Here is a 27752-nt window from a genome sequence, read left to right as displayed (position 1 = left end):
TTAGTTCATTTCCTTGCTGCTCAATCATCTGAGAGAAACCAGTCTGTTCGGAACCTGAGTCTCCGACTTGAAAGGTCATTCTAAGAGAATCTGTTCTTTATCTTCCTGCCTGCTCCAACACACAAAACAAACGTAAGCCTTCGTGACACAGTTAGCCTTTAGCTGATCATTCCTGTAGCCACCCCACTGCCAAGTTCTTCTCCTTGCCAAGCAAGATTCTCCGCCATAGCCGCTGACCCATGGCCCTCTTTGGACAGGCGACCAGCAGGACAGACTTTGCAGACTGAAGCATCTGACACCTACTCTGGCTAGCAGGACTGTCGGCTCTGAGCATCTCCAGAACCAAATAACTCTCACCTCTGTTATGTCATTGTGTCATGGCATTGGGGAGCACAAATGACAGAGCATTCAGTTCACTTTTGCCTGGGGGAATAAAAATAATGAATACCACAGAGTTATGTTGCCCAGTGGTGGGTTCACCACCTTTCCCCAGTACAAATTTATAAGAAATTGACTTTTTCAAGGAGTTTTCCAGGGGACCAGCTCCTGAATTTGTTGCCGATTCTGGGTCTCACATTCTAGGAGGGATAGTGAGGGGCGGTAATAAGCGTGCAAATTCCACAACAACTCAGAATATCACATACATCATGTCAGCTATGATAGTCTTTATTAACATGAACATGTAGTATACGTACAGAAATAATATATGGAGATATGGCAAAATATTCATATTGTTTTTCTCAGATTCAGGGGCACAAAGGGAATTTTATTTACTTAATAAGTTTGATATAGTTCCAAAATTTTGTGACTTGCACTCAGAATAATGTTCAAAGTTGTCCGAACAAACAGGAGAAAGACATGGGTTGCATGGGTTTGGGATCGATGCCCAGACTGTAATATGCCTTAAATGTACATCTTGACAGGCCCAGAAGTGGCTAGGTGTGAGCTGTGAATGTCACAGAGGCAGGAAATCCTTTACCTGCTGTTTCCTGCTAACACTGTACATGGATACATATCGTAAACGCCAAGAAAATCTTGACTGTGTATGAAGTGGACACTGTCCACTGGGGAAAATAATTTTTTGCCCATAGAGATAAACGTTGAGTGTCCACCATTTACTTTGTGGCTATTTCTACTTAATTACAGCAATGATAAATGGGGAGTTTGAGATAAAAATATTTTGTGAATTTTCAGCTGAAGTATTTCTAGTTCAGCTCAACTATCTAAGCGAAACACAAGGATCTAGAATGGTCTTGTTTTACATTTTTCTCCTGGGCTGCTTGAAGTAGGTAAATACCAGTCCCCACAGCGGGAGAAATCTGTTGTTCAGAAGCATCCTCCGACTGTGGTACGAACCAAGCTGGAGGCAATGGGAAGGGTAACACTGAATTACAGACAGCCAGGATACTTCCAGGACAGACAGGAGACGAAAGCAAAGGCAGGCAGAGTGTTAAGGCAGAGAAACATCCATAACATCTTAGAGTGAGATCTCAGAAGAAAGCATGCGCTAGACTTTTGAAGTTACAGTAATTGTGGTTGCAGCACTTATGAATATAAGTTCGACTGTTGATCCTGTATGTCAAGTCTCTGCAGAATTTCTGACACACCATGTATGCTAACTGGAAAATGTCATCTGTAATGAGAAGGCATCGCAGAAAATAAGCCAGTGATGGGGGGAGGGTATAACTCAAGTGGCAGAGCGCTTGCTTAGCATGCATGAGGTCCTGGGTTCAATCCCCAGTACCTCCTCTAATAACAAATAAACCTCGTTCCCCCCACCAACCCCGCACACACACAAAGAAAGAGAGAAAATAAGCCAGTGATCTAAGTTTTCTAAAGGCAAGTCAAACCTGGCACTAGTCCTGTAGGTAAAAATTTAATTAGGTATCAGGATAGGTTTAGAGATGGCCTCCTGTCTTATACTTCCCAAGAGGACCCAAGCAGGGAGACGTAGAAATCACGGGTCCCCTGCAGGCGTTACGCGGTTAAGCTCCCTGGCACCCTCCAGCTCTCCGTACAGATGCTTCTTCCTCCTGTCTCATCTTCCCAAGTCCCCTTCTGCTGATGCCCAGGGACACCCGGCACTTGGCTTCCTTTCTTGCACTGGCCTTAGTCTGGGGTAGAAAACTGTTGAAGTACTCTCCCAAGAACTTCCTAGGAATCTCACAGCGCCTCCCCTGATCCTCCAACTTACCCTGGAGGATCTTTAAGAGCAAGCAGGTCTCATACTTCTTGGCAACACAGATTCCAAAGCCTCTTCTACAGCGATCCATCTCCGTGCGGAGGTGGCACGTTACGCATTTCAGGGGTGCCGCTGCTAGAGAGCACAGAGCTGGTGTAAGGGCAGGGGAGGCGGGGACTTAGATGAAACTGGACAGACCTAGACACGGTGGAGGGCAGTGCAGCGGGGTGGATGGAAAGCTGGTGGTCAGGATCAGGTAGGAGGCAGCTGGCGCTCTCATTAACGCCACGTCCTAGAGAAAAGCCCTTGTGAGAGTAAAAGGATTCAGGTCCCAACTTCAGCTCTTTTAACCTGGTAACTGAGCAAAGATTTAGCACTGGTTTTTCAGCTTAAAAATGGTTCTATTAATGCTGGCCTGGCCTACTTGGCAGGACTGTAGATAAAAGAGCGACATGAGGCTGAGTGCTTTAAACTGTTTTACCCATGTAAGTGTTACTATGATGGAATTCCTGACATTTGCAGCTTAAATGTTGTTACGTGATATACTGTTTTGAACTTCAAATTGAATCTATGGTGTAATCATGAATTACATCGCAGTCAGTGCCGCTTTATGCAGTACTGTGGGGTGAGCCAATCAAAATACAGATTTAATTTTTTAAAAAACCTCTCCCTGGTGCACCTGCATGAGAAAAGAAAGTAACATTTATTGAGCATCTCCTCTGGGCCATGTTCTCTTACTTTGTATCTGATTTAATCCTCACAAAAGCCCTGTAAGTAGGTTGTTTCCCCCATTTCTCTAATGAGCAACTGGAGATACAGAGAATTTAAGACAGTGACTGAATCATTTTTTAATCTGTCTGATTTCAGTGCATCCAATATTTTCTCTCCTACAACCACTTGTTTTAACACAAAAATCCCTGATAAGGGTATCAAAAGGCCCTGTCTGGCATTAAAACCAATTACAAAATTATTCATTGTAGACCGACCAGCTCCCTCAGCAAATGGATAACAGCTTTATAAATGGAAAGGATGTCCTAAGGGAAATCTTACTAGGATTTTGGATTATGGGGAATTATAGGGACAGAGTGGGGAAGCAGTGTGAAGGGACAGCCATAGAGGCTCAAGCCCTTGATGGGGAATGGCAGAATGTTGAAAAGATCAGAAAGGTGGCATAGAGACCCAGGGGCATTCTGAAGGCTGGCTTCCCTTCCATGTAAGTGTGGTCAAGATTCAGCCTTGCAATGGACACCAGCTACATGTATGGATCTTCCTGGTGGCTCTCAAGACCCTGCCTCTGGAGCCCACTCCTCACGTCTGTGACTCACCCACAGTGCAGCAGAAGACAGATAGGAGCAACAAGAGGTGTTTGTCCATCCTGACCGAGAAGTCCCCTGTCCAGGAAGAAAAGAAGCCAGAGGCTGCAATCACAACAGGTCTTCAGGCTTCAAGAGGAAACCGTCCTTTTCATCATAGGGCAGCGATTATTCATGCTTAAGGGGCGCCAATCACACGAGGTTTCCTCTGGGAGCTCAAGTTCATGCTTTCTCCACCCCACAGGTAACCAATAAACGTTGGCATTTACATGAAGTTAATTTTTTTAAATATAATATTCATCATAGCAACTATTATGAATACAATCATGATATGATCATTCTTATCTCAACTTCCCAGAGAAGGAAAATGAGGATTGGTGAGGTCCAATATCTTACTCAAGATCACATTTCTAGTGACCTACAGCACCAGTACTCAAAGCAAGACTTTCTAATTCTAGAAGCCATCCTTTTAACCACCTTGATGGAATGCCTCTTGGAGATTTATTCATATATTCAACATATATTTATTCATATATTCAACATATATTTATTGAGAGCTTTTATGTGCCAGGCACAGTTTCATGTGCGAAAGTGGAGCAATGAATAAGTCAAAGAATTTCACCTAGCTCCTCATCTTACGGCTGAGAAAAAGAATGAGAGATGAAAAGACATGTAATCTATCACCAAGCGGGCCTTCCCCCGAGAACTTCTGATTCTCAGTCCAGAATTCTTTCTCTTTATCAGAAACCTGTTCTCCAAGGCCAGGGACTGTTTCCTTTGTAGGGCTGTGAAATCATCCCTAGAACTATCACACAACTTGATCTTTAGCAAGTTTATGTTGTTCATCTGGCCAATTTTGCCTACGATTTAGGCACAAAAGTTAACTCAGGTAAGGCTCACCGTGGGTAAACCACTGGAAAACGATGACCAGTTCTGGCACTCAAGTCTCTGAAACCCATCAGTGGGTTTATGGTACTTCGGCCGGAGAGAATAGCAATCTTCTGTTATGAACTCATTAAGCGACATGTTCTTCAGTTGTAGGAACAATACATTCTGACATTTAGATACTAGATAAAGATGGGGTGAAATAAAGTCTTAGTTCAAATGCCGCAAACATGAGGGGATTTGCTTCTTGCAAAAGAATTGATTCTAGAGAGGAAATCAAGCTTGTAAAGTCCTTGAATCTCATTTTCTATTCTTCCATCTTTCAGGAGAGGATGTTAGAAACTGGCTGGCATTTTCAGGACTTTCCAAAGGCTTATAAATAGGGCAAATGTCTGAGCCTTTATTTGTCACCTGTTGGCTGCTTTTTTTTTTTTTTTCTGCTTTATTTCTTTAAAGAGAGTGACCGTAGAATCATAGTAAAGAAAGCAGAAATTCTAGGTTAAATTGCAATGGGTTTGCACCGTTTCTGTTCTTCTTCCTTCAAGGTTCCCACTGGCAGGTATTTTCTGAAAGCTGAGTTTTGAGTTTTGAATCTCTTTTCTACTGGATTATTTCCAGAGAGGATTGTGGAATTTTGCCACTCCACCCAAGCATTGGGTTCTCTGATCTATTCCTCATCCTCCCACAGTACTTCATCCATCAAATTCTCTCTTGAAAACAGTGCCTTTCATCATTTAGCAGGAAAGAGAGGAGAGGTACTGGCACCTGTTAGTAGAGGCAGTGGAATATAATGGAAAGAGCAATTTCCTGGGAGTCTGGAGATTCAGGGTTGATTGGTTTGTAACTCATGCTGTCTTTAGCAAGCCCTTTATCTGTGATGTTAGATTTTGACCATTTTTAGGTCCTTTACACTTTAACATTCTATGGTTCCATGATGTAAATCATGAGGCTAGGTACCCAGTTCTGTTATACTGGCCTAGCTCTCTGCTTGGCACATGGTGATGTGCTGAACATATGATGGCTGAATGAAGGAGTGAATGAATAGAACTGTAAATCTCACAGGAGACCACTATCCATGGTCCCACAGCCCCCAAACTAATGCACCCCAGGCCAAGTTTACCTACACAACACAGATGTCATCTGCCCTGCTCTGAGGAGAAAACAGAACACTGTGTCCTCATGTTCACGGTCTCTCTTGGCTCCAGGACGGGTGATTAAGATCTTGGAGATACTATAGATGAGCAATCCTCTTAACCTGTGCCTCTAAATGCTGCAACAAACTACAGGAGTGTTACCAGTGACTGACACTTTGTTACCAATAAAAATAAATGAGAGAACAGGAATGAGACAGTTTTATTCGCATCTTTGAACTTGCTGGGACTTAGAGGCCACAGTGGTTTGATTTGCGTGGCAATGTTCTTGTGAACGCAAATGCAAAGCCAGACAAAATGAAATTACATCTCACTTCTCTCTGTCTGGAAAATGCATCTTAGGATTAGGGATTTTTCCTACTAAGAAAGCTCAGTTTGAAAAAATTAGCATGTTTCTAAATATAGCTATCATTTTACAAAAAGCCTTTTCTTGGGGCTTCCATATATTTTCTTACCAGCTTGCTGAATGAAAAGAAGCTCTACTTATATTGAATAAACGTTAGTAAACCATGTTGGAAGTAATGTGTGGACCTCAACAAAGAAAAAAAATTCTATAGACCATTTTCTTTGTCAAATAAAAGAGTTGATACATTTTTTAATTAAATTTTTTTACTTTTGTTTTCTTTGGGGGGGAGGTAATTAGTTTTATTTATTTATTTATTATTTTTTATTTAATAGAGGTACTGGGGATCAAACCCATGACCTCGTGCATGCTAAGCACGTGCTCTACCAATGAGCTATATCCTCCTCCCCCAAAAGAGTTGATATTAAAAAAAATTTTTAAGCAATCATTGAGGTATTTTCACTTTTGCCATACTTCTTCATTTCACAATTGGATGAAAGTAACAGTATCTTTCAAAAGAGTCAGTTTTCAGTTTCCTTTTGGTTTTGTTTGCTTTGTGCGTGGTGAAGTCATCAAAGAATTCTTACATCATGAGTCTCTTTTGGAAACTGTAAAAGTCAACAAGTTTGGGGCAGTGGGAAAAAGGTGATTTTATCATAAAATTTTTTACTAAAACAAAAGCTTCTTTTCTCTTTTCACAGATGGAGCCCCTACAGTGCTCAGCAATCATCTGGTTTTGCTACTTTAGTGAACAAAGAAATCTCACAGCCTGGTCACTCACTCATTTTACAACAGACATATGCTAACAACAAGGACCCTTCAAACAACCCTAAAAGAAATTCTATCATCAGCCAGAAAAGCCATAGACTATATCCAAAGTAGATTTCTAAATCATCACATTAAAAATTGTGTGTGTGTGTGGAGAATAAGGCTTCTCTCTCAAGCAGTCCTCTGGCTTTCAAAAGGACAAGCCTTAGTACTAATTCTAATAACAGAAGTATCTTTCTTTTTTTTTTTAAAGAGAAAGAAAACCTTGAAACATTTTGAAAGAGAAGATTTTATTTATGGCCTGGCTTACCTGAAAGGTTATGAAGGTGTCCAAATCCTCTGTTGAAGTATCTGCAAGGTTAAAATGTGGGAAAGAAAATTGATTTCACTTGCAGAGCTCAAGGCTTAGCTATACAATAATGAATTAAGTGTGTATACACACACTCACCATTGAGGAGAATTTTAAAGTAGGTGCCTTAGGGACAGTGAGACTCCAGTTGGCGGTTTGGTTGGTTCTGGGAACACCGAGGTACTGTCTGTCCCTGAAATTTTACTATTATATGATTTAGATGAATGGTCCAAGGACAGAACACTGGGGAAGCTCAACCTTCCACAGGAAACTGCATATGACCAAAGACCCAGGATGGTTGCTCCGTTTCTGCTGTACGTCGCCTTTCTGGTCTGCATGAGTAAGGGTAAGTCCTGGAGACTGAGGGAGGACTGGCTGTTGGTTAAGAGATGGGAAGATGCTGGGGGAGGAGAAATTTCCAAAACTGGCTCTTGGGGTTTTGGCAGATGCAAGTGAGATTGTGACAAGCAAGACTTCCCCTCTTTTCACAGGTGAATTTCAGGAACATCTGACCGGTATGACCATGGCTAAAGTCTAGTAAAAAGATTATTTGTGACATGTTTGGGAGTAAAACCACCCCCTCCATCTTCAGGGAGAGCTGTAATCCATTTTTTTTGTTGGGGGAGGTAATTAGGTTAATTTGTTTCTTTGTTTGTTTGTTTATTAATGGAGGTACTGAGGATCGAACCCAGGACTTCATGCATGCCAAGCACACACTCTACCCTGAGCTATCCCCTCCCTCCTGTAATCCATTCTTACTCTAGAACCTTGGGAGTTACATCTTCTCCTAGACCAATTTAGTCCATTTCTTTGAGTAAGAAAGCTAAAATCTCCTTCCTGGTTTCCTTTTCCCCATTACAGGATAAAACTGTCAGGCTAGGTAAGACGCTCATTACTCAGGGACCATAGATAAATTTTACAGGAACTCTGACCTTTTGAGATCACACACAATACTGGATTTATGTCTGTACAAGTTACCTCCCACAGGACTATCCAAGGGGTCAGTGTCCCGAGGAAGGTTGGGAACCACCAGACAATAGTAAGTGCCTGTCAGAGGCCCTAGGCCTGGAGAACCTTCTCCACACCACAGCCTTTAAGCACCTCTTTCTGTGCCTGGCAGGGCCTTCAGAGATGTGTTATAAATGTAAACAATATCATCTTGGGACGTGCTACGACACCATGAAGTCCTGCTTCCTGAAGTACCATCAGTCCTGTGCGGTTGAGAACATTTATGTACTTACAAGAAAAGGTAGTGTGGGGTATAATGTGACTGAGAAATAAGCGCCTTTTTTTCCTTAGAGACAGTCACGTTCTTTTGTCCTCGGAGTACACATGGGCGAGTGGGATGGGGAAGGATGGGGTGAGTGGTCCTGCAGAGGGGATGGCAAAGATGAACTTTTACTTAAGACAGTATCGAGTGAAGGAGAGGTGGCTGTCCCTTATCAGTCAGGGAATTCAATCCATTCTCTGGATCAGTAACTAGCAGACGCCACCTTGTAGCTCATTTGGGTCTAGAGAAGTGTCAGTGAGGCTCTGAAGAGATGTTAGTTCTAGGAATTCAGAAGGAGGAAACAGAGTCATTACAGTTGTATTCCCCTTCTTTCACCTCCTCAGGGCGGAGTATGTATTTTTATTCAAAACTGTCATGTATGACCAACTGTAAGGACATCAACTTCTTAAGTTTTGATAGGAGAACAGAGCTTATCTGTTGCAAACATAAAAACTATTGCAACCTCCCTGAGGGAGTCTAGTTCTGCATCTCTCCTGGATTTTGGATTATTCTTCAACTCACCATCCCCTTTATCATTTCCCCCAAACCTGTATTGTGCTCTCCTTTTCGAATCAATGGCAGAGAGTGAGAAAGCCAGCTGGTAGTGAAAGGAGTAGCTATCATAAGAAGAAACAGCGGGAGGGAGCTAACTCATTAATGACAAAGCCTGAAGTTTTGCAAATCCCTGTTGCTCACAGGGTTTTGGTTTCCTTATGATGGTGCTGCCATGAATGGTGTTGGGTTTAGAACTGATGATTCATTATCTCCTATATGGAAATGTAAAAACTTGCGTTCAAACAATCCCAAGCTAGCACTGAGAATCTGTGACTACACTTTGTCCTCATCGGTATCCACCCCTCTGGACTGGGATTCTCTCTGGATCATCCCTGACACCTCCTGGCACTCTCCTCTGCCCATGGGTTTTGGAGATAAAAGTAACTCCAGTTTCCCATTTGCTGGCAACACGAGCCACATTCTCTCTGGTAGAGCTCTCGGAGGGAATCTCAGGCCAGGGAAAAAACCAAACAAACAAAAAACTGGGACAGGTATAGGGATGAGGCATCAAGAAAACATTTCAATTTGTGGAAACTAAGATTTGAGAAACAACTTGGTGTGGGTGGAATTATCATAGCCCTGCCTGCCAGGTAGCTAGGTAGCACTTGATTGCTCTAGGTGACTGAACTGGAAATGGAGACCTTGTGCAAGAATGGCTAGTGAGTTTCGTTTCATTAGAATGTGAAAAAAAAAGTTGATAATAAAAATACAGAGCTGCCATGAGGCATCTACGTGAGTTCTAGCTACATGAGTTCTGACTACAAAGTGTCGTTATGGGTAAACAGAAGGGGTGATACAGCAGAAGGGAAGAGTGGTGGGAAGAGCTGCAGGCAGACACAGAAGGAAACAAACAGGGAGACGGAGATGGAGCGGCACCAGCAGGGGAGCAGCACAGCAGTGGAGCAGCACCAGCAGTGGAGCAGCACATCTGTGGCCAAGGCGGTGGAGCTTCCCTGGGTACAGAACCACCCTGGCATTTCCCTCCTTGTGAAGCCGACCAGCTGTTCCTGGGCCTGGGTTTCCATGATCCTTCTCCCTTATTATGCCACATGAAAGTCCTCCAGTAAACCCATTACCCCTCTACTTGAATAGTTCAGTGTGCTCTATCTTTGTCTGAGTCTGAAAATATGATCCTTCCTGGGGAATTCTCCTTCGGGGTTTTACAGAGCCAGGATGAAGAAAGACATCTAGATAACTTTTTAAAAACAGGCAGGCAGGTTGGAAAAGCCAATGTAACATGGATATTTTGGGTTAGGGAAACAACACATTTTTACTTACAGTTGTTCATAGGCTCTCTCACCTGTTGAATCATGGGGATTGGAGACATCATCTAGGGAAAAAAAAGACATAAAGATCATTGTTTTCCCTTGGGTTTCAAAACAGACTTTAAAAATACTTGTGAATCAATGTTTAGACAAGACTTGACTTTGTTGAACAAGAAATTTATAATTATAAAATCTTTCCTTGTTGTTTCAAGAACAAACATTGGCCTTCTCAGCATCAGAGCATTAAATCTGCATTTCGTAGTGAATGATTTTGATTTGATTTTGGTGCCCTGCCCAAATCCTCTTTTCTGGTCAGTGCATCTGCCACCCAGCTGCATTCAGTGTTGACTTATGACAGGGCACAGCTATTTACTTCTCTGGAGATTTTCCCTCTGCCAAATGGGAGCTGCCTACCCAGATGCTAAGCTCCCAACTACAGCATGGACCTCAGCCAGCAAACGGCCGACTCCTTCCATCAAGTTGGGACCAAGTCTGTGGTACAGTTTTTGTGCCAGAGCTTTTCCATGGGATCTGAATAAAGCCAGTCTTTAGACGAGGCCATGTTATTGTTAACTTTTTCCCTGACCTCCCTTTCTTTCTTTACTCCCCCCTCTAAATTTTAAGCTGAGAAGACCAAGTGTTTTCCACCGTCCTAGGGCATGGAACTCTAAAACAAGATGAGGCTGTCAGAAAATGAAGTTACACTGCGAGACCTCTGAGGGATAGTGCATGTAGTGTGTAAATTAACTCCCCATGAATGAGGAGAATCTTCCTTATTAGGCTTCCTTACAGCCTAGATAAAATTGCTCTGATCTTGGAGAGTATTTTCTTTTGGTTTACCCCATCTTGGGATATTCTTCCTAGTTTCATTTCCCAGCTTGGACAAATGAACAGAGTAAGACCTAGGGGAAAATTTCTTTACCCACATGGATAGCACACCAAATATCACTCCTCCAATACGCGTAAGGTCTTTTTTATATATGCACATAGTTATACAGGAACTTTTTCTTCACGTATCAATTCAAAGGCAGTAATTTGCTTACTAATCTAAGTGTGAATTTGGAGTTGACTGGTAAGGAATTCATAAAACCTTAAGCATTAAATCAAAATGATTTTCACATGTATTAAGGATTTAAGTGTAATAAAACCCTAACTTTTTAATATTGTTGTGACTATTGTTACTTGACCTCTTACTGTATGCTAGATACGTGTTTAGTGCTTTTCATACGTAAACTCATTTAATCTTCACAACTTCCTATGAAATCGCTTGTATTGTAAAACAATTTAATAGATGAAAAACCTGAAGAACAGATTGTTTGCCCAGATGCTAATTGGGTAACTTGACAAATATCACACAACTTTCCAGTTATTACTGATGCATAAAAAAATGTCTGTGTTCACTAGTATTGTGGGTCAGGAATTCAGAAAGTAGATAGTAGGGATGGCTTGTGTCTGCTCCATGATGTCTGTGACCTCAACAGCTTGGAAGTGATTGAAGCCTGGAGGTGACTGAAGAGATGGAGACGGGAAACACTTGAAGGTGTCTTCACTTACATGTCTTTGCAGTTGACACCCGTATAAGCTGTGGCGTCACCTGGAGCTGTTGGTCAGAACACCTACTTACGGGCTCTGTGTGACTTGGCCTCTTTACAGCATGGAGGCCTGACTTCTTACACAGCAGCTTAGGGCTCTAAAGGCAAGTGTATATTCTAACAAGGTGCAAGTTGCATCACATTTTATGGCCAAGCCTTGGAAGTCATGCCTCATCACTTCTGCTACATTCTATTGGTTACGAGTGAGTGGCCAGGTTCCACTTTTGACTGGAGAGTAGCAAAGCTGCAGAAGAGCTTGCGGTACGGGAGGTATTGTTGCAGCCAACTTTGGAAAATACAATTTGTTACAACTAGTTAATAGCAGAGTTGGAATTGGATCCAGTCTCTATACAATCCCAAAGCTCCCTCTCATTCTACGCTCACTATTATATTAAAGATAGTTAGAAATATTCATATAACCTAGTGATAGAGGAAGCTATTCTAATCATGACCTCAATCACAAAATAGAACAAGATGGATAGATTTGACCACATACAAAAGTAAATGTTTTTTGCATGATAAATCAAAACCATGAAACACCCACACATAATATAAAGATCATTATTTTCCTATAGCTGTTGTATCTTTAGTTGAATACTAAAGAGAATAAAGCTTTCTAAAGATCTGTTACCATTTTTCTATTGTTACCAAAGAAAGGGCTGTGGAAATAGGGGGAAAAAAAGAATTTCCAATCAATTTCAATGACAGCATATGGCAATATTCTATGCATGCAGAGAAGTCACTTTATTTTGATTTCTTGACAAGCTTACTATGTGGTTCATGGATCGTCTGTGTCAGAGTATGGAGACAGGAACACAGAATGTACACTGACTCACTCAAGGAATGAGTATCTTAGTCAGCATCTGCTAATTACATGCTATGTTTCCTACTGGGCTTCTCATTTCTCTGAAGGGAAGCTAGACCTTACAGAAGACTCTTTGGATATTGCTGATGGTTCATAAACAGATAACAGATATACCTAGATGAGACAGATCAGCAAAACTGAAGACAGACTGATCGTATTTTGAGCTGGTTGCTTTGGGTGAAAATAGTCAATACATTAAATGAATAAAAGGAGGAAAGGCTGAAATTCCAAATAATTAAACACTTACTTATCTAGTAACTTGGATAGTAGTTTTTCTCTTTAAAAATATGTTTCTGAGATGTGGCTGGCAGAATTCGAAGACTCCCCATCCTCTGGTACACACATCCTAAATAATACTCTTCCCTTGAGTGTGGGCAGGACCTGGAACATGACAGGATATCACTTCTGTGATTAGGTTACTAATAAGTTGACGTCAAGTTAATAAAAATGGAAAAAAAAAAGTGACAATGGGGAAAATATTTGTAATAAATTTAGCAGATAAATGGTTCATGCCTCAATAAACCAAAAACTCTTTCATATAAATGAGAACAAGATGAGCTCTTCAATTAAAAAATAAACAAAGACATCAATAGATAATTCACAGAAGAAACACAAATTTCTGGTGCACATGAAATCATGTCCAATGTCATTTGTAATGTCAGAAATGCAAATTAAGACAAGAAACCACTTAACTTTTGATTATTACATTGCTAAAGATGAAAAGATTATACACTGCCAGTGAGAATATAAATCCTTTTCAGGAAGCAAATGAAAAAATATGAAAATTCTTTAAAAACTGGCATAGATTTGGATCCAAATTTCTACCACAAAAATTTAATTTTGTGATTAGACAAAGGTAAAAAAGACAAGGTAAAAAATAATACGTGTGAGGAAACAAGCTTCATGGCAGAGTTGCTAATAAAAGTCAAAGAGCAGAAACAATCAGGATTGCCTAAATCAAACATGGTCCATCCATACGACAAAATACCATGCATCTCTAGAAGTGACATCATGGCAATGCAAATTTACTGATTTGAAAACATGCTAAAACATGTTCAGTGGAAGAAAAAGGTTTTAAAATGGTATACATAGTTTGGTCCCATTTTTATTTAAAATGTATTAATTATCTATTACTCTATCTACCTTTCTTTCTCTCTCTCAATCAACATTTTTATTCACCAAATTTTAACATGCAAAGTTTTTAAAAACATTTTGTTCTCAGAAAAAAAAAAGATAAGTTAACACTTCTCAACACATTCTATGAGGCCAATATTATCCTGATATCAAAACCAAACAAAAGTATCACAAGAAAAAATACATAGATATAGATAGGTAGGTAGGTATATAGATAGATGATAGAAATGATGCAAAAATCCTCAAAAACTACAAGCAAACTGAAATCAACAACATATAAAAAGGAGTGTATGTATGCTATGACTGAGTTGAATTTATCCCAGGAATACAAGGCTAATTTGACATTTAAAAAAAATCAAACAATGTAGTGCACCACATTGATAGAGTAAAGGAAAAAAAAACCTTACGAACATCTCAATAGATGCAGGAAAAGTACTGAAAAAAATTCAACCCCTTTTCATGATAAAAGTACCCACTAAACTGAAAATAGAAGAGATGATTCTGAATCTGAAAAAAAGGACACCTAGAAAAACCCACAGCTGACACACACAAGCTGAAAGACTAAGTACTTCCCACCTAAACTCAGGAACAAAACAAGGATTTCTGTTCTCACCACTTCGACTTAACGTTGTACTGGAGGTTGTAGCTAGACAATGAGGCTGGTAAAAGAAATAAGCATCCAGATTAGAAAAGAAGAAGTAAATTTATCTCTATTTGCAGATGAAATAACCTTGTATATAGAACATCCTAAGGAATCCACAGAATACAAGATCAATTGTGCTTCTCTATGATAGGAATAAACAATCCGAAAATGAAATTAGAAAACAATTCAATTTAGAGTAACCTCAAAAAGAACAAAATACCTAGGAATAAATTTAACGAAAGAAATAGAATTGTGCAATATTGTGATTTATAATGTAATAGGGAAGAACAAATCTGACTCCGTATTAGATCTGTTCCTTTAGCGCTAAACCCTGTGCTCTGTTTCCTGAGCTAAGTCATGCTGCTTCTGCATCTTTTGTAAAGGAATGTTGCCTATAGCCTGAAAGATACAGGACAGCCCAGTCTCAAGGCTCTGATCTTTAAGGGTGTAACACTTTTCCATTCATATAGAAATACAAAGTTGTAGGACAGAGAATAACATTCATCTTGTTGGAGGTTTACAGGAACATCATGACCTGATCTAGGTGGACAGCTGCAAGAACAAATGATTCTGTCACCAAGAAATTTTCAACAACCAACAGCACCCCCTCCCCTTTTTAGTATAAAAGGAGCCTGAATTCTGACTTGGGTAAGGTGGTTCTCCAGGACATTAATCTGCTATCTTCTCCATCTACTGGCTTTCCGAATAAAGTTGTTATTCCTTGCCCCAACACCTCATCTCCTGATTTATTGGCCTGTTGTGCAGCAAGCAGAATGAGTTTGGACTTGGTAACAATAAGAAATATATATATTTGGTCACTCAGATGACCAAAATATGTTTCTAATATATTTTTGGTCTTCCTCCACAGTTTCTGACTTACAGCCCTCCAACCCGTTGGAATTTCCTAAGTGTTGAGAGTGATAAAGGTGGTTTTTGTTATGTCAATAAGGCGACTTTTGGGAAAGCACCTAAGAATGAGGTTGGTTCCCAAAGGAGCTAACCATGTGATTAGAGGGTTGGAACTTTCAGTCCTACCCCTTGACCTCTGGAGAGGGGAGGGGTGCTGAAGTTTCAACCAATCACCAATGGCCAATAATTTAATCAATCGTGCCTATGTAATAAAACCTCCAATAAAAACAGGGTTTTGTTGTTTTTTTTTGGACCCTTTGGAAAGGACAGGGTTCAAAGAGCTTCTGTGAACATGTGGTTGAGAGAGTGGTGCATTTGAGAGCATGGAATCTCCATGCCCTTTCCCCATACCTTGCCTTATGCATCAATTTCATCCGACTTTTCCTGAGTTACATCCTTTTATGATAAACTGGTGATCTAGTAATTAAAAATGTTTCTCTGAGTTCTGTGAGCCATTCCAGCAAATCAGCCGAACTCAAGGAGGGTGTTCCAGGGAATCTCTGATTGATAGCCAGTCACTCAGAAGTATAGGTAACAACCTGGGTTTGCAGCTAGCATGTGAAGTGGAGGGTGGTCTTGTAGGACTGAGCCCTTTACTTGTGACATCTGAAACTATCTCAATCTCTATCTCTGAGTAGATAGTGTCAGAATTGACTTGAATTCTCAGACATCCTGTTGACGTTCCAAGAATTATTGTTGGTGTGGGGGACCTCTCTCACACACACACACTCACACATTGGAATTGGTGACCAGAACCTTAAAATTTGTACACTTAAAATGACAAAACATTGAAAGAAATTAAAGCCTTAAATAAAAGAAGAGGCATGCCATGTACATGGATCAGAAAACAACATTGTTAAGATGGCAACACTCCCAAAGTGATCTGCAAATCCGATGCAGCCTCTTTCAAAATCCAATCTGTTTTCTTGTTTGTTTGTTTGTTTTACAGAATTAACAAGCAGATCCTAAAATTCATGTGGAAATGCAAGGCTACGAAAACAATCTTGGAAAAGAAGAGTCAAGTTGGAAGGCTCACATTTCCTGAATTCAAAACTTTACTACAAAGTTATAGTAATCAAGACAACGTGGCACTGGAATAAAGATGGACATTCAGATCAGTGGAATAGAGGGAGAGTTCAGAAATAAACGGATACATCTATGATTTATTTATTTTCAACAACAGTACCAAGACTATCCAATGGGGAAAAGAAAACACTTTTCAATAGTTTTTTTGGTGGGGTCTTCACGGTTTTCTATACATAAAATTGTATCATCTGTAAATATTGACAATTTTACTTCTTCTGTTCCATTTTTTTTTTAATTGAAGTACAGTTGATTTACAATGTTGTGTTAGTCTCTTGTGTACAGCATGGTGATTCAGTTACACACACACACACACACACACACACATCTATTCTTTTTCATTATAGGTTAATAAAAGATATTGAATATAGTTCCCTGTGCTTTGCAGTAGAAGCTTGTTGTTTATCTGTTTTATATATAGGAGTATCTGCAAATCCCAAACTCCTAACTTGTCCCCTCCCTCACTTTCCCTCTCTCATAACCGTAAGTTTGTTTTCTATGTCTGAGTCTGTTTCTGTTTTGTAAATAAGTGTGTTTGTATTATTATTCTTTTCAGTTTATTATTTATTATTTAATTATTTTATTTGGGGGGTAGGTAATCAGGTTTATTTATTTTTAGAGGGGGTACTGAGGATTGAACCCAGGACCTCGAGCATGCTAAGCATGCGCTCTTCCGCTTCCACATGTAAGTGATATCATGTGGCACTTATCTTTCTCTTTCTCGCTCACTTAGTATGATTATCTCTTGGTTGATCCATGTTGCTGCAAATGACATTATTTCATTCTTTTTTTATAGCAGAGTAGTATTTCTTTGCTTGGAGGCAGACCCCTGGGACCTCTATCCATGAATTCCTGCCTGTGTCTCACACAGTCCAAATGCAAGACTTACAAAGCTGGTCTCTATGCGAGCCACTTCCCTGACACTGGCATGTAAGTTTTCAATCCCAGCCAGGCTTCTGGGATTCCTAGTTTCAGTGGGACTTTGCCCATGAATAATGTTTTCTCTGCTATCCAGAGAAAGGAGATACTTTTTTTTAAAATTGATGACAGTATTTTTCTTACCCATTTTCCCTCTCTCCTACCATCATCTGATGATTCAGGATACAGCTCACTCTAGAGCTCCAGCCTTGGGAACCTTTCTCCAGATTGTGCACACACCCAATAGATAGAAATACAACCATGTGAAGAGGTGCTCAGGAAGGAGATTCAACACCAACATCAGTATCTTATGACAGATGTAACAGAATGAAATGCAGTATCTGGGTGGCCTGAGTCTAAGTAGGTGGAAACAGACAGGATGTACCGTCTCTTGGGAACGTTGTCAAGAGGATTCAGGTGGTTTGATCTGAAATTTATGATTCTGTGATTTTAGTGGGATGCCTGAGGGCAAGTGATGGGAATAAAAACAGCCGGAACTCCCTCCTGGGATCTTCTCAAGAATGGGCCCCACAATGCGCCGGCTGCTTCTGCTGAGCATAGTCACAGTGCTCTTCATGAAGGAGGGTAAGGCTTGGGGAGGGTGGGACTGGGTGGGTGAATGGGTGGGCAGAGAGTGTGGGGGGAGGAAGTGAGGGACTTCATGACCTGACTCTCGTGTCTGGAGCAGAGTGGCTCAAGGAGAATTTTCTTCTTCTCTTCACAGGAGACAGAGTCCTGACAGCAAAATGTATGGTGTAGTCCATTGGCAGTTCTTGGATAAATAATGTCACAATGAGAGGGGCCATTTTTGAGTTCTTTATACATTCTCTCTCTACCCTCTCTGACTCCACGCTCCTCACCCACTGTTCTAGGGTCTTCTTTCAGCCCCCAGCCTTGGGTGAGAGGGCGTCCTTGACTTGAAGGGAGTAATGACCCCGAGAGAAACTGGGAGGGGTGTCAGCACCCTTCTTGTGCATTTTGCACCACCTGAGTACAAATGCTCACAGGTGGGAGCAGATTTCTGAAGCAGAAACCCTCTCCCCGGAGCTCTGCTTTAAAGCTTTCCTCTCTTTCTTCAGATATTCGATTTTGCCATAAATGTAATAATTTTAATGGAATGGAATGTCGCAGTCGCATGAAAAGTTGTTGGAAGTTTAACGTGATGGCAGGTAACAGGAGCTGTACCACAGACCACTTTTACTATTATGATCGCTTTCTAGGTAAGTGGGACTTAGAAAGAGACATAAAATATTACCAGTAGTGCCCACCATCCCTGGAGTCAAAGTGTGGAGGGAGACTGGGACCAGGGGAGGGGGGAAGTGGGGTTCTCCACCCACAGGCCTGGGGTGGAGGTTTCGTGGGTGGCAAATGTCTTTTGCCTGGTGCTGTCTAGAGACACACAGATGAGATGCAGACACAGCCTTTGGGCTCATTCCTGTGTATAGAAAACTGCGGAGGATCTGGAGAGACGTATTCCTAGGAAGATGGTGAGGTTAATTAAGGTAATCACATTTGCTTTTCTCTTCTCTTTAGGGAAATACCTGTACCGTTACTCAGTACTGTCTTGCAGGGCTTGTGAAGAGGGAATGTTCCAAGTATTTCATGACTTACTGAGAGAAACACATTGCTGTACTCATGAAAACAGGTGTAATGATGGAAACAGTTTAGAAGAAAAGACAAAGATATTTGGACTAGATGGAAAAGAAAGTATATATGATACCGAGAAGATTAGCTATAAATAAAATGATTAATATTGAAAATGATCTCCCAGTAATTTTTGCCCTTTCCTTACCCAAAGGCAATATTATCTTCCATTTTCTCAAAACCCAGAGCCTACTACTCTATTCCAGGAGATCCACCTACGGAAGCTCTTTCTTGTGATACTGCTTCCATTCACAGGAACGTGCAAAGCCACAGGCCACAAACCCCAGCTCTGCCTTCTGCTTGGATACCCCGTCTTTGCCAGGTGACACCTCCTGGCAAAATTTACTTGCCCTTAAGTTCTGATGCTAAACCTGGCTAAATTCAGAGTTCTCAAGTTTCTGGCAAAGGGAGTAAAGTATTTTACTGATGGAGCTTCTGAGAGAAGATCAGGAGAAAGCAGACTGGATACAAATTAAGGACAAGAAATCAAAGGAGATTTTTTAAATATTCAGGAAGAGAGCAGTCGAGATATGTGGAGGGGGCCAGGAAGAGCTTGTATTAAGCAGGGGCTTGAGAAAGTCAATGTAAAATCAGAAAACACTAACTTCTGTGAGAGGAACAGTCAGAACACGAGACATGAGGGGCTGCCAGTATTTTTCAAGAACTGTACCAACCAAGCTACTCCTGACCATGCAGCACTAGGTCACCATGTTTCTAATCCTCTTATCGTATTCTCATGGCCAAAGCCAAGTACATCAGGATGGGCACTTGGCTGAGTGTTGGCCAATTACCCTGTCTCCTGGCGTGTGAGGAATCTTCTACCGCCCCGTCCTCAAAAAAATTTAAATATTACCTTGCATTCAATGCACTCATTGATAGACAACTGGGTGCTTTTTCATCTACTGGCACAGTCTTGCAACAGAAAATGCTAAAGAGGTAAGTTTCAGGCCTTCAAATTAGTTTTCCTCAAAAAAATAGTAAGGTATGAAATGATGAAAATTCGTCACAAATGATTATTCACTCGCTTTAGGTTAAAAAAAAATTTAACCTAAATGTATAAACGTTTCTCTGTGTTAGAATCTACAGACGTTAGTATTATTTTATTTTTTAGCTATATATTTATATAGACATGTATTATTATTCCAGGTTTTGTAGTATTCCCTCTGATAGCCTGGCTTATGATTGGTTATTAGTTTCCACCACATTTTATTTACCCAAATAGAAAAAAATTTTAATATACAAAATAATTTTAAAATATTTTCATTATATGTATGCTGGATTCCCCCCAAATTGTATCATGTCAGAATGGACATTATTCTTTAACATCTATAGAAATAGAAACATGGTAAATTCTTCCATTCGTCACTGGTTAGTTTATATGTAGAATAGAGATGCTGACAGTAGGTTCCAAACACGAAATGAGTTGTAGAGGAATTCTTGTATTGTGGCTAGTGACTACAATGGTCTAAACAAGTCAAAACTAGAAACTAAGACGATGCTTCAAATTAATGAAGAGGCACAACATGAAGAAGGTAACCGGTAGCTGGAAGAGTAGCAGATACACACTGAGTGATACAGACAGATGGAAACTGACTGCCACACATTTATAGCTAAGCTTGAAGTGAAGATTCATACACTACTGTGGCCAAGCCTCTAGAGTTTCATCGTATCTAGACTGGCCCTCTAGGTCCGGTCCTCCCGAGCCTGCCTTTATGTTTCCTGTCTTGGATTTCCATTTGGTTCTGACTCCCATGTTGCTCCATGTTACAATACCCTGTCACCCTCTAATTTTCCTGGTCCAACTGGAGTGCAGTTCCGTTCTTTACATTTTACAGAACAAGCAAACAAAAAGCAAGTGGAAGTGGAGGGAACAATGAGGGAGGCCGGATCCTGAGCAAGTACACTAGTTTGGATTCAGGTCCAGAATTCTCTTCCAGGCCAAAGACCCCTTGGTTGGTGGTGGACCTAAGCTGGCAAAATTGATCAAAGAAGACAAATCAATTGTACAGAACTTTAAATCTGGAGGGTTAGAAGTATTTGGAAAAATAGAGTTCTTTTGTACCAATGTGCGTAAAATCATAGCTTTCCAACAGAAATGTGTTTATTATTGAAAAGTTGTCAGAAAATCGCATCTCAAAAAACTTGTTTGCGAACTTTATACAAGTAGTGATTGTATTGGAATCCAGGAACCCGGCTTTACAACCTCAGCAGGTTCTATCTAGAGACAGTATATGATCTGGGGCTTCTTCTTTGACCTCACGTTTTAATGGACTGGGCTCTACCACAACTGCTGAATGTTTCAAAATGTGCCCTGTGAGTATTCAACACGTATGTGTGTGGATTGCCTGATTTATGCTCGTAAGGTGCTGCTCATGGTGACAAAGGAAAACTGGAAAAACAAAATTTATTTGTACTCTTTCAGTCACATTTATTCTACTCTAGACTCACTGGGGCAGGGAAACCTGCCCACTGGCCCACAGGCAGAAGTAACAGCCCCCAGGAAGGATGTTAAGTGCTGCAACTGGAAAGAGGCTGTGAGTCAGGAGGCTGAAGGTGTTTGCTGTGGGGCTCTTGGGTTGATTTTAGAGCTTTGCTTAGAACTACCTGGGTAGCACCATGGTCTTTCAGTTGGAAGCTGGAAGGAACAGGATAGTTAATGAACCTTCACAAATTTACTCATATAAAAGGTAGACCAACTGGGATAGCAATGGAAACAACAACCAATTCGACAGAGATACAAAAAAGCACAGAAAAACTCGTAAGAGAACACTCTGAACAATCATATGCCAATAAACTGGAAAACCTAGAAGAAATGGGCAAATTTCTAGAAACATACAGCCTGCCATGACTGAATCAAGAAGAAACAGACAACCTCAACATGTGGCTCACTAGAAGTGAAACTGAATTTGTAATTTAAATAAAACTCCCAGGAAATAAAAGTCCAGGGCCAGAAGCCTTCACAGGAGAAGTCTACCATACATATAAAGAAGAACTTATACTTAGCCATCTGAAACTATTCCAGAAAAATTGAAGAGGGGGAAACACTGCCAAATTCATTTTATGATGCTTCATTACCCTAATAGCAAAAGCAGGCAAAGACACAACAAAAAGCAAAATGACAGGTCAATATCTTTGATAAAGATATATATAAAAAATCCTCAACAAAATATTAGCAAACCAAACAACAATATATAAAAAAGATCATACACCATGACCAAGTTGGATTTATCCATGGTCACAAGGATAGTTTAACTTTCATAAATCAATCAATGTGATACACTACATTAATGGAAGGAAGGCTAAAAATCACATGATCATCTCAACAGATGCAGAAAAAAGCATCTGACAAAATTCAACATCCATTCACAATATAAATTCTCAAAAAGTGGGTATAGAGGGAATATATCTCAACATAATAAAGACCATTAATGACAACATCATACTCAACAGTGAAAAGGTGGAAGACTTCCAGCTAACTTTAGGAACAAGACAAGGATGCTCACTCTTACCACTTCTATGTAACATAATATTGGAAGTCCTAACCAGAGCAATCAGCCAAAAAAAGAAATAAGAGATTTCTAAATTGGAAGGGAAGAGATAAAAGTGTCAAGATTTGTAGATGACATGATTGATACTTTATAGAGAGAACCCTAAAGTCTCCACCCCAAAACAATTAGAACTAATATATGAATTCAGCAAAGTTGCAGATACAAGATTAATATACAGAAATTTGTTGCATTTCTATATACTAATAATGAAATATCAGAAAGAGAAAGTTTAAAAATCCCATTTAAAATTGCATCAAAAAGGATAAAGTACCCAGTAATAAACTTAACCAAGGAAGTAAAATACCTATACTCTGAAAACTATAAAACATTGATGAAAGATATTGAAGATGATACAAAGAAATGGAAAGATATCCCATGTTCTTGGATTAGAAGAATCAATATTTTTAAATGACCATACTGCCAAGCAATCTACAGATTTAATGCAATCCCTATCAAAATACCCAGGACATTTTCAATGAACTAGAACAAAAAAAACTGTTAAATTTTATGGAAACACAAAAGATCCCAAATAGCCAAAACAATCTTGAGAAAGAAGAACAAAACTGGAGAACTAGGCTCCCTGACCTCAGACTATACTACAAAACTACAGTAATCAAAATAGCATGGTACTGGCACAAAAAACAGACATACAAATCAATGGAACAGGATAGAAAGTCCAGAAATATACTCACATACTAATGGTCAATAAAACTATGACAAAGTAGACAAGAATAAACAATGGAGAAAAGACAGTCTCTTCAGCAAGTCGTGCTGGGAAAACTGGACAGCAGCATGTAAATCAGTGAAGTTAGAACACTCCCTCACATCATACAGAAAAATAAACTCAAAATGGCTTAAACACTTAAATGTAAGACAAGACACCTCCTAGAAGAAAACACAGGAAAAATATTCTCTGACATAAGTCTTAGCAATGTCTCCTAGGGAAGTCTACCCAGGCAACAGATATAAAGCAAGAATAAACAAATGGGGCCTAATTAAACATACAAGCTTTTGCACAGCAAAGCTTTGTTTTGTTTACAAAACAAAAAGAAAGAAAAATACTTAGGAGAAAATATTTGCAAATGATGTGATTGACAAGGGCTTACTTTTCAGAATATGCAAGCAGCTCATACAACTTAACAAAAAAAAAAAAAACAACCCAATCCAAAAATGGGCAGAAGACCTAAACAAGCAAATCTCCAAAGAAGACATACAAATGGCCAATAGGCACATGGAAAGATTCTCAGTATTGCTGATTACCAGAGAAATGCAAACCAGAACTACAATGAGGTACCACTTCACACCAGTCGGAATGGCCAGCATGAAAAAGTCCACAAACAATAAATGTTGGAGAGGCTGTGGAGAGAAGGGAACCCTTCTACACTGTTGGTGGGAATGTAGTTTGGTGCAGCCATTATGGAAAACAGTGTGGAGATTCCTTAAAAAATCAAAAACAGACATACCATATGATCTAGCAATCCCACTCCTGGGCATATATCCGGAGGGAACTCTAATTTGAAAAGATACATGCACCTCAGTGTTCATAGCAGCACTATTTACAATAGGCAAGACATGGAAGCAACCTAGATGTCCATCAACAGATGACTGGATAAAGAAGCTATGGTATATTTATACAATGGAATACTACTCAGCCATTAAAAAGAGCAAAATAACGCCCTTTGCTACAACATAGATGGAACTGGAGATCATCATTCTAAGTGAAATAAACCAGAAGGAAAAAGAAAAACACCGTATGATACCACCTAAATGTGGAATCTGAAAAAAAGACACAAATGGACTTATTTACAAAACAGAAACAGACTCACAGACATAGAAAACAAGCTCATGGTTACCCAGGGGGAAAGCAGGTGGGAAAGGATAAGTTGAAAGTCTGAAATTTGCAGATACACACCACTACATATAAAATAGATAAACAACAATTTTCTACTGTATAGCACAGGAAACTATATTCAATATCTTGTAATAACCTATAATGAAAAAGAATGTGAAAAAGAATATATGCATGTATCTGTCTGACTGAGACATTATGCTGCACATCAGAAATTGACACATTGTAATCTGACTATACTTCGATTAAAAAAAAAGACCCAGAAGGGAATAAATGGAATCAAATTCCTATACTCTTGTGTTGCTAATAAGGTGGTAAATGTACTAATTTATGGTAGACTGTAAACAGGTAAGTATGCATAACAATTAAAAAATTATTAAAGAATGTATAATTAAAAAGCTAATAGAGAAGATAAAATGAAAAATACTAGATTAATCAAAAGAATCTAAGAAAGATAAAAATGGGGAAAATATTCTATAGTTGCAATAAAACACAAAATATCTTTTGCCACACAGCAGGTTCGGATAAGTAAGCACACTGAGAACATTCACAAGGTATCATTCTTACTCTTCTATCCAGGGGGAGAAAGTTGTAAAACAAATTTTTTTGTTACCCTTTTTCCTTACCAAATGATTCATTTAAGAATCTTGACTTCAAAGAGTGTTGCACTCTTCCACAAAAAGGGCTATCTTAGTTCACAATCTGCTATGTCAGAAATAACACTGAGACATGACTTTTGCTGAATTTATACAGTGTTTTAAGTTTCTTTGTTAAGACACTTGAAGGATTTTGGCATTTATTCTCTCTCCCTTTATGCTTTTCCTGCTCTTTCTTACTGGAAGTACTTAAAGGTTTGTTATCTTTGCTAGTCTTTAACTTCTGTTTTACTTCTGTTTAACTTATGTTTTTCCTTATTTCTCAGGTTTGTATTCTGTAACCCATTCTATTTTATGGTCATATTTTCTAGGTCTTCTTTCTATGTCTTCTTTCTTATGATATTCTTGGAGAGTTCCTCATTCTGATCTTCCAACTGCCTAATTCCTTGCTCATCTTTTTTCTTTTTTAATACATCTAATATTTCATCTATTATGGGTTTTTTTGATTTGTTATACTTTATACCAAATATTCCCACCTGCTTCTTTTTTTTATTATTTTGTTTCAGCTTGCATGTTTAGTTAACTCTTTAAATATATCTTCATTCTTGTCTGAGATACCATGAGGACAGGAATCATGACTACTATATCCTAAGGTCTACTAGTGCCTGAACCACAGGAATTTTAAAAGAAATGTTTGTTGAAGAAATTAAGGAGGGGTTTGGAGAGGAGAGAAAGAAGAAAACACAATATGGGTATGGAGGAAGTGTAATTTTCTTTACGATATTTTTGTAATATTAATTAATCACCCCTTTCAGATCTCATCCGACCAGTTGGTTAGGAATCAGTCTCAATCCTTGTGAGCGTACATTTTCCAACTTCTGTTTTCCCTAGGCTGCTGGAACTGAACAAGTGGAAGACCTGAGTGTGTGCGAGATGGAGGGGTGGGGAAAGGCATCTGGCATGGGGACAACTCTCCACAGAGGCTGCTGTCGAGATGTCTAGTGGCCAGACCCACATGACTCCCTCAGACCCCACAGAGCTCAGCTTCCTCCATGCAGTGCTTCAGGTATGGGAATATTTATCTGGCTGCTCTGGTCTCATCCCCTTGGAAGCATCCTACAGCTTTTGCCCATCTAGGGGTTGACGACTTCCTGTGAGTTTCCCAGGGAAGCAGAGTGCAAGCACTGTCTCTGGAATTCCAGAGATGCCTTTTCCTTTTCTTCTCTAACCGCCAACCCCAAAGAGAGTCTCATTCTACAAGGCAGAAAAATCCCTCTCCCTTCATGGTCCTGGTACACACTTCTTTCTACGTGCTGCCCTTCTCCTCACTCTGGGAATAGCATTCATGAACAAAATTCAACAAGACTCAAGTCATCTTTTTTCACATTACCCCATCCCTCCTCACAAGACCAGGGCTATATGCTTTAGTTGGAGTGAGATTAGAAGAACAGTACAGAGAGGAAAAAAAAATGAAAATATTCTGCTACGGAAGGAAGTCAAGGAGCAGAGAAGATAAGTGGCCCATCCTCTTCTTCCTTTCCCGAAGCAACCTGGGTACCCAGTGAAAGCACTAGGCTTTGCAACAACCTGCAGGACATGCTGATCTTGCACTCGAGGTATTTCACCCGCTCAGGGGCCAACGCAGAGAATCTAGAAAAAGAGAGGGCTGCTTCTTACACGTGCAGAAGGCAGAGCCACATGTTTGCAATCTGAAGTGTGGTTTTTAAGGAAATCATCGTGAAGAGCTGGTGCCAACAACGTCACCCAGAGATTGGTGCCGAAGAAGGACCAGCAGTTTCTAGAGGTTTTCATTGCACAAGTCATGGCTCCTGCAGCACCTGAAGTTTACCAAGTAGATGCTCCATTTTATATTGTCCACATTAGCACAGTTCTCTAGGCAGCCCCTGAAGGTTAACCAGGGGGTACCATCGTCTGCGGAAGGGAGGAGAAACAGATCAGCAAAAAGGTTTCTGCAAAAACAAAAACCACCAAACAAACCAAAAAACTTCTTTCCAGCCCACAACGGCATATAAAAACAACCTTTGTGCAGTTCAAGGCTCGGTTATTCAAATGTGACGAATTGGAAGATGCTGCAATGTAGGGGCTTCCCAAAAGAAACGCAATAGCAGAGTAGTTAAAAAAAAAAAAATATTCCTGGGTGTGTGGAGGTAACGACGGCAGCAATTCAAGGACTGCCCAAGCTGGATGTTTCCACCGCAAATCTTAACACTGGTTTAAGTAAGGGATAGAAATACGACGGGATTGCTCAGCACAAAGGGTAGGAAAGCAGGGAAATCATGTTTAGTCTTACCCATCAAGGGTCCTTTAGCCAATTATCTATTGCTGACACTGGTCCCTTTATTTCACAGTTTAAAACTACCCACAAGAAGTCCAGGCAGGGACAAAGACAAAACAGCTGCCCTCCCCACACCAACATCCTGCTGTTCCCCACTGGCCCTATTGTGCCTCTCCCTCCCCTTCAATTCAGTCTCCTCTGTTTATTCGGGCATCTCAAAATACTGATCCCATAGCTACAGACCCCCACCTTAGTGACCACCTCTGTCTATTTTTCTTAATGGCACGTGATAGGGTAGAGATACCAGTCATCCCAGGGCCGAGACTCCCTGGGGTGAAGCAAAGTCCCCTCTTTTACTACAGCTAATACGCCCCTGTCTGCTTCCTCTGCCTCCTCCTCCTTCCCTCAACCCACAACTTACTTCTGAAAATCCTCCCAGTTGTGCAAGACTCTTCTGGTGCTGCAGTGCACACTCCTCTGCCTCTGGAACATTTCTCTCCTGGAAACTGGAGGTGGCACATCCTACACTGAATAATTTCTACAGTTTGGGCCAGAGAGGAGGGAGACAGAAGTGAGAGCAGACCTCACACTGCC

The 27752-nt window shown here is 40.2% G+C and overlaps 2 protein-coding genes across 20 annotated transcripts in view; one reads left to right on the top strand and one right to left on the bottom strand.

Annotated features, from left to right (window-relative positions):
• Positions 1–645: 645 nt before the first annotated feature.
• Positions 646–27752, bottom strand: part of LOC123618721 (prostate and testis expressed protein 3) — a 69615-nt gene continuing 42508 nt past the window's right edge. Inside the window, exons 2-6 of one of the 19 annotated variants that reach the window (XM_074357108.1) lie at positions 12786–12919; positions 10117–10146; positions 3508–7366; positions 2195–2314; positions 646–1633 (exon numbers count right to left, since the gene is read on the bottom strand). In XM_074357108.1, the coding sequence (XP_074213209.1) occupies positions 1491–1633; positions 2195–2314; positions 3508–3556 (312 nt within the window). In that variant the 5' untranslated portion in view covers positions 3557–7366; positions 10117–10146; positions 12786–12919 and the 3' untranslated portion in view covers positions 646–1490. Of the gene's footprint in view, positions 7367–10094; positions 10147–12785; positions 12920–27752 lie in introns of all 19 variants that reach the window. The other 18 variants (XM_074357107.1, XR_012503876.1, XR_012503868.1 and 15 more) reach the window with 18 other exon arrangements.
• Positions 7286–8901, top strand: PATE2 (prostate and testis expressed 2). Its single transcript, XM_010961707.2, has 3 exons — positions 7286–7337; positions 8112–8240; positions 8606–8901. Exons 1-3 carry the CDS (start codon positions 7286–7288, stop codon positions 8740–8742), a joined length of 318 nt encoding a protein of 105 aa, XP_010960009.1. The 3' UTR covers positions 8743–8901.

The sequence above is a fragment of the Camelus bactrianus genome, chromosome 33, assembly GCF_048773025.1.
Source record: "Camelus bactrianus isolate YW-2024 breed Bactrian camel chromosome 33, ASM4877302v1, whole genome shotgun sequence".
Taxonomy (NCBI): Eukaryota; Metazoa; Chordata; class Mammalia; order Artiodactyla; family Camelidae; genus Camelus; species Camelus bactrianus.
The sequence above is the reverse complement of the archived record's forward strand: the minus strand, read 5'-3'. Positions and strand labels throughout refer to the sequence as shown.

Bases quoted from the DNA above. Each gene is read 5' to 3' on its own strand.
- PATE2 (XM_010961707.2), top strand. From the start codon at position 7,286: ATGGTTGCTCCGTTTCTGCTGTACGTCGCCTTTCTGGTCTGCATGAGT. The intron at 7,338-8,111 runs GTAAGTCCTGGA...TGTGCCTGGCAG, and splicing joins TCTGGTCTGCATGAGTAAGG to GGCCTTCAGAGATGTGTTAT. The intron at 8,241-8,605 runs GTAGTGTGGGGT...TCACCTCCTCAG, and splicing joins TTATGTACTTACAAGAAAAG to GGCGGAGTATGTATTTTTAT.